The following is a 7585-nucleotide window of genomic DNA, read 5'->3' as shown; positions in this document are numbered from 1 at the left end:
ATAGGTTAAAAGGAACAAGCATTATTAATTTAGAGAGAATTTGATAGATATAGTCCCTCTTTTAGCCCAATATTAGCCAGAGCTTGACATTTGAGAGGATAATTTTTGTCTCCATAGGATTCTGACCTCCTTCCTAGTGCCAGATATGGGTTCCTTTCCACTGAGCAGATCTCTTAGCCAATCAGAAAGCTATTGGTTACCCACCAAGGCTATGTGCCACTATTGCACTGGTGTGTACATATCATTAGGGTGTTTCCTTCTTTTTAAAAAATTTTTTTGGGATGTTGCGGGCGCAGCGTGCGGTACGGAGCTATGAGGCGAGGTGGGCCGCGGCCAGAGCGCCTGGACTCAGCACTTGTCATCAGCATGGAAGACACTTATGTTGACTCCCTGGACCCTGAAAAGCTGTTACAATGCCCCTATGATAAAAATCACCAGATCAGGGCCTGCAGGTTTCCTTATCATCTTACCAAGTGCAGAAAGAATCATCCTGATATCGCAAATAAATTGGCTACTTGTCCCTTCAATGCTCGCCACCAGGTTCCAAGGGCTGAAATCAGTCATCATATCTCACGTTGTGATGACAAGAGTGGTATAGAGCAGGATGTGGTCAACCAAACCAGGAACCTTGGACAAGAGACTCTGGCTGAGAGCACATGGCAGTGCCCTCCTTGTGATGAAGTCTGGGATAAAAATTTGTGGGAACAGACTAGCACCCCATTTGTCTGGGGCAGAGCTAATTTCTCTGGCAACAACAGTTCTGCGAGCAACATAGTTACAGAACATAAGAGTAATCTGGCTTCAGGCATGCAAGTTCCCAAATCTCTGCCATATGTTCTGCCATGGAAAAATAGTGGAAATACACAGTAACTGAACATTGTTCTCAAATGCCAGACTCTAGAAGACTTGCTTATTACTACTACCCAAGAGGAGTTGTTCTTTTTTTCCTTAAATAATTGTAGAACAGTAAACTGTGTGACTTTAAAAAAATTATTTTGTATATATATATTTATTTATTTAAGAGGGACAGAGAGAGAGAGAAAGAGGCAGAGAGAGAGAGAGAGAGAGAGAGAGAGAGAGAGAGAGAGAGAGGAGAGAGAATGGGCACACCAGCCACTGCAAACAAACTCCAGATGTATGTGCCCCTTGTGCATCTGGCTAACATGGGTCCTGGGGAATCAAGCCTTGAACTGGGGTCCTTAGGCTTCACAGGCAAGTGCTTAACTGCTAAGCTACCTCTCCAGCCCAAGGGTGTTTGCTTCTTAGTAGCTTAGACTCCTGGTTGCTCAGACAATTGTTGGCCATTTTCCCCCAGTAGTTCTTGTAGTATTTTCCAGCACTAGATGGTTAAATGTTTGGGGACTGGCTCTCTTCCAGATTCCAGCCAGGTCTCTCCATGTTCTGTGCTGGCAGCATATGGTGTCTTCAGCAGTAGGGTCTTACCCTTTACCTTAGGTGGGTAAGGAGGTGCTTTGACAGAAGCCTGTCTTCTTTTGGGGACCTTGTAGGTCTCTCTGATCAATAGCTCATTGTGTGTGGTAGCTGCATTCTGGTACTGGGAATTAAAGGCCAGAGTGAATATTAAAAGAAGAAGAAGAAGGAGAAGGAGAAGGAGAGAAAAACAATTTAAGGTTAGGCTTAATTTCATCCTCTCCAGGGCTCTTCTCATCAGGTGCTCTCCCCATGCTCCTCTTGGGAGTTCAACCTTTTACTCTGCCTTCAAGGATAAAGGTTTCTATGGTACCAGTTTATTTTGGGTTCAGTTTTGTGTTCCCCTCCCATATTTCCCCTTCCCCTAAGCCCTTCCCTCCCTATCCAGGCATTGAGTTGCCCATCAGGTCTGTCAGCAACTCACACTGATGCAGGTTAAGAACCACAAATGAGTGAAACAATGTGGTGATTGTCTTTCTGTGACTGTGTGAGTTCTCTGAGTATGATCTCTTTTAAGACCATGCATTTTTTTCACAGATTTTATTGTGTCATTTTTTTTTTTTCTTACTGTGAGTAGAATTCCATTGTGTAAATGTACCACAACATCATTAACCGTTCTTCCAATGATGGACACCTGTGTTGATTCCAGTTCTTAGCTATTATAAATTGAACAGCTATAAACATGATTAAGCAAATGTCTCTATAATGAAGCATGGAGCATTTAGGGTAAATGCCCAATAATGTCTATTGGCAGCTCTATATTCATTCTTTTCAGGAATCTCCATGTTGATTACCATAGTGGTTGTACAAGCTTATAATACCACCAACAGTGAATGAGGGATGCTATTTCTTTACATCCTCACCAAATTTGTTGTTATTTGATTTTTTTAATGATTGGCATCCTTACTGGAGTAAGGTGAAATCTCAGTTGTTTTAATTTGCATTTTCCTGTTGGTTAGGTGTTGGACATAGGCAGAGCCCTAGGTTAAAGCAAACCTAACCTGTTTGATACAAAGGTCCCAGGCTATGGAGAGGTTGCAGCAGCCTGAACCACTGGTCATATCTCAGACCAGCAGGGGAGCTCCTCCCCCTATTCTTGGGGATTGCAGTGAGCCAGGATCCTCCCCCATTCTTGGGGGGATGGCAGTAAGCTTGGACCCCCAGACAAAATATCAGACTCTGAGATCAACAGGAAGTAAGGCCACTCCCTCTCCAAGCACAGGATACCAGGACATTCAGAGAAGACATAGGCTTCGCCTGGAACCATGTGACCTTTGGCCAATTGCCTAGGAAACTCCTTATATTGTAACAACCAGCACATTTGCAAAGCCTATCCCCTGTACCATATACCTTCCCTTTACTATTGCCTGTGTGCTGGAATGTATGTCCCCATTTGCTAATTAGGCATCAGAAAGCAACCTTGTATATCCAACCCCCTTAGGACCCTCAACTGCTTATAAACCCATTTTCCTACTGATTAAACTGAGCTGTTCACAGAGACTGTCTCCCGAAAGTTTTTTCTTTTGTTGCACTCACAACCTTGATCTCCACAGTTGCCTGGACTCCTTGGGGGACCACCACCAATCTGAGGACCCAGGAACCCACAGTTAGAGATGTTGAACATTTTCTTATATGTGTGTTTCTGTGTGTTCTTAGAGAGAACTCAAGGATTTGTCATATGGGTGAGCATCCCTTAGGTGATAAGTCTACAAACAGCATCTTCAATTTAAACTTTCAATGAGAGTTCTTAATATTTATGAAGTGGAGCATGGATGGTTATGAAAATCCACTGGAAAACCACAGGATGAAAACAATTAGACCTGGTCATGAAGAAGGCTTCAGAAATCCCTGCTGGCCCAGCAACAGATACCTATAGTGTCCAACATGGCAGTGAAAGTGACCTGCTTTAAAAAGACAGAGGGTTTCTGGGGAGAGTGAGAGGGACTAGTGGAAACAAAGCCTTCCTTCTCCTTCCGCATTGGGTGCCCTTCTCTATTGCTTTTCTGTGTATTTCCTTAAGACAGGGGTCTCTTTCACTCTCTCTCTCAACCTGGACCTGCAGTTTTTTTCTGTTAGTAAGCAAGTCTGTGGTCTTTACCTCCTGTGGACTGGAGCTATAAGTGAGTGCCCAGCTGATTACATGTTCTGGGGGAGTTGAATTTGAGCAGTCTCAGGCCCTCCAAAGCCCTCATGCTTAAGCAGAAAGTGCTCTTAACCATGGTGCCATTGTAAAAACAAAATGTTCTATTTCTATATAGTTCTTTATACCTAGCCTAGAGAAATATAAAAGCCAGGAGGCTCTGTTGATGGAAGACAAACAGGAGGTTTGCTAATATAAGGTAAACAAAAGGCTCTGCTGGGATGAACAGCATTTCCTGGGGTCTGCATTGTTGAGCAAACTCCTTAAGATAAGCAGTCACAGGCCTACCTTGTCCCACCCAGGTGGAGCTTCCTGTACCTAACCAACAGATCTATAGTTCTTTTTTTCTTTTTTTCACTCTTATGACTGTAACTATCACATGTAAATTGTGATTTATGGCTTAATTCCCATCCTGTTTCTTTTTTATAAAAACTGGCACTCTAAACAGTTCAGGCCTTTTCACTCAGAATCTGGAGTGGAGTCTTGGTATACCTTTTTTCCCCTTTTCTATCTTTTTTTTAACCCAATAAAACTTTGCTTCACATTCATGAGTTAATGGTCTCACTTGTTCGACACTGGAACCCATAACACCATCTCCCCAGCCCCCAAAATATTTTTCATTCATCTTTGGATGAACATCTAGGCTGATTTCATTTCCTGACTATTCTGTGTACTGCAGCAATAAACATGGAGATGCAAATATTTCTGTTTATTTATTTATTTATTATTAACATTTTCCATGATTATAAAAAAATATCCTATGGTAATACCCTCCCTCCCCCACCACACTTTTCCCTTTGGAATTCCATTCTCCATCATATTACCTCCCCATCTCAATTCTGTTTTTTTTCTTTTTTTAATTCTGTAAGTATTTTATTTTTATCACTGAAGAAGAAGAAGAAGAAAAAAAAACAGCAGCAAGTTCTGTGTTGGCTTCAATAAGCCTAAATAGTTAATTTTGAACATAGCCACTACACTCCAGAATTGAAGGCAGCACAGTTATTACTACTTGAAAGAATCTATTCTGAAGAGAAAGAAAATTAGGAAAAAGAATTTAAACAATTCCTTCTAACTATGTTTATAAATATTGTCATTTAAAATGCTGGAAAGATGATGGAGAATGGAATTTCAAAGGAGAAAGTGTGTGGGGGGGGGGAATTAACATGGGATTTTTTTTTATAATCATGGAAAATGCTAATAAAAATTAAAAAATAAAAAAAAATAAAATGCTGGAAAGGCATGAATTCTCCATTCATGGAAAAGCAATTTTCTATTGGCAACAGAAAAAAAAAAAACAACTCAGTAATAATTTTACCAAAGGCTTTATAATTTCGAAGCTGGACACTTGGATCTGTACTCATGCAATCTTGTCACCACAATAATGACTGCAAATTGCTTCATACTCTTCTGTGAGTTTTTTGAGTTGGTTTAACTGGGTCATATGGCAGTTCTATTTTCAGTTTTTTGAGGAACATTCACACTAATTCATATAGTAGTTGTACAAGTTTATATTCCCATTAGCAGGGCATACAGGTTCCTCTTTCCCCACTTCCTCACTAACATTTGTTGTGACTTTTTTCCTGATGAATAGCCATTCTGACTAGGGTGAGATGGAATCTCAAAGCAATTTTAACTTCCATCTACCTGCTTACTAAGGATGTTAAACACCTTTTTAAGTATGTATTGGCCATTTGTATTCTTTTGAGGACTGTGTATTCAGTTCATTAACCTGTTTTTTTTTTTTTGTTTGTTTGTTTGTTTGTTTCACTTTCTTTTTATTGAGAATGTTCAGACATAAACATACTATAATTTGACCATAATCCCTTCACATTATCTTCTTTTATCCCCTTCCTCCACTCACATTCCACTTACCTCCTTCTTTTTTCCAACTAGCTCCTCTTCTATTTTCATGTCCTCATTCATGTCAAAATGTTAATGGGCTCAATATTGTATAGGTCTTGAGAAGGTAATGACAGCTGGTGACTGCTATGAAGTCATGAATGGCAGTTGCTTCATGTCTAAAGGATAGTGTCCCAAAGCACTCATTCCCACCCTACCTCTCACTCTTATAGTCTGCCTTTCACTGCTTCTGCAATGTTCCTTGAGCCTTGGAGGGATACTAGAGATATCTTATTTAGCACTCAACATACAATAGCCACTTATTCTAAGCCCTTTGGCAAGTTTTGACTCTTCCCAGTATGACTGCCCTTTGCACAAAGAAGCTTCTCTGGCCAATGGTGAAGGTATAGTACTAATATATGGGCAGAAACATCAATTTTTAGCATGCAATTTGTAAGTACATAATCTCCACTTAGTCAAACAACAGCAATAGCTTCTCATAATATCTATGATCTTCTCAAAGACTTTTGACTCAGTTTTCAGTACTAAGTATGGATTTCCTCCCATAGAGCAGGGCTCAGACCCAATCAAAAAAGCAACTGGTTATCCCCTGTGGTGTTTTGAACGTTTCCCATATACTCATGTGTTTGAATAATTGATCCCCAGTTGGTAGCACTGTTGGGAAGTTTGTGGAGCCTTCTGGAGGTATAGCCTCTAGCCCAGGCTGATTTAGAATTCACAACTTAAGGTGATTCTCCTACCTCTGCCTCCCGAGTGCTGGGTCCTGCAGTTCTTTACATAGTGTGCATATTAATTCTTTTTCCGATGTACAGTTGTCAAAGATTTTCTCTTGTTCTCTGGGCCTCCTCTTCACTGTACTGATTATTTCCTTTGCCGTGCAGGAGCTTCTTAACTTCACATAGTACTGTTTGTCAATTCTTGGGATTGTTTCCTGAGCTATTAGAATACTTTTCAGAAAGTCTTTGCCTATGTCGATCTTTTTAGGAGATCTTATTTATTTATTTATTTGCAAGAAGAAAGAGAGAATGGGCATGCTAGGGCATCTAGGCACTGAAAACTAACTCCAGATGCAAGTACCACTTTGTGCTCCTGTCTTTACATGGGTACTGGGGAATCAAACTCTGGGTTTTAGTCTTTGCAGGCAAGTGTCTTAACTACTAAGTTATCTCTCCAGCTCTCTATCTATATATTTTGTTGTTGCTGTTGTTTGTTTGTTTTGAGGTAGGGTCTCACTCTAGCCCAGGTTGACCTGGAATTCACTATGGAGTCTCAGGGTGGCCTCGAACTCACGGCAATCCTCTTACCTCTGTCTCCCAAGTGCTGGGATTAAAGGAGTGCACCACCACGCCCAGCCTATATCTATATCTTGAAGTATTTTACTTATGTTTTCCTACAGCAGTGTCAAAATTTCAGTTATTCTATTAAAGCCTTCAGTCAATTTTGAATTACTAATCATACAGGTGAGAAACATGGTTTCATTTTTCTGTGAGTGTACTAAACACTTTCCCCCAGGAATCATTTGTTAAACAATCTGTCTTTTTAAAAAATATTTTAGGGGTATGGAAGGACTTCCGGTTAAGATGGTGGCGTAGGTACCACGCCAAAACAGCCTGGGGGGGGAAAGACCAAAAAAAACTCAGCAAAATACACACTTTTACTAAAAAGTGAGGTGTATAGGAAGTTGAGGCGGCAGCGGAGAAGTGGAAGAGTTATAGAGCATCCAGAGCCTGCACAGGCGGGAACAGCGGCTCCGGGGCGGCTCAGCTACCCGCCACAACCGCGGAGCGGCAGAAAACCGCCGGACTCTCGGCTCGAGCCGCAGGACAAGCCAGGTGCGGGATTTTCCCCTCACACCGCGCTCTCCGCAATTCGGGAAACGTGAGGGGAGAGTGGCAGCGAGCAACGGAGGGAGGAGCAGACCGCGAGGTAAAAGCACATGATACAACCAGAACAGCCGCGGCTCCCTCCCCTCCCCTGCCGCCTGAACCCAGCTCCAGCGAACACAGCAGCAGCCTGGGACCCGGCCACGCCAACTTGGGCTGATGGCGGGACCCAAGCAGGAGCAGAATTTGGCAGCAACTTCAGCGGCTCCAGCACCGGTACCAGTGGCCCCAGCAGCAGCGGACCCAGGAGAGCAGCGGCTTCGGGGTGAGC

At 42.1% G+C, this 7585-nt stretch overlaps 1 protein-coding gene across 1 annotated transcript; it reads left to right on the top strand.

Annotated features, from left to right (window-relative positions):
- Positions 1-366: 366 nt before the first annotated feature.
- LOC101610486 (gametocyte-specific factor 1-like) lies at positions 367-870 on the top strand. The gene has a single exon (XM_045146822.1). It carries the CDS (start codon positions 367-369, stop codon positions 868-870), a length of 504 nt encoding a protein of 167 aa, XP_045002757.1.
- Positions 871-7585: the final 6715 nt, after the last annotated feature.

The sequence above is a fragment of the Jaculus jaculus genome, chromosome 4, assembly GCF_020740685.1.
Source record: "Jaculus jaculus isolate mJacJac1 chromosome 4, mJacJac1.mat.Y.cur, whole genome shotgun sequence".
NCBI lineage: Eukaryota > Metazoa > Chordata > Mammalia > Rodentia > Dipodidae > Jaculus > Jaculus jaculus.
The sequence above is the reverse complement of the archived record's forward strand: the minus strand, read 5'-3'. Positions and strand labels throughout refer to the sequence as shown.

Coding starts and splice junctions, on each gene's coding strand:
- LOC101610486 (XM_045146822.1), top strand. CDS start 367: ATGGAAGACACTTATGTTGACTCCCTGGACCCTGAAAAGCTGTTACAA.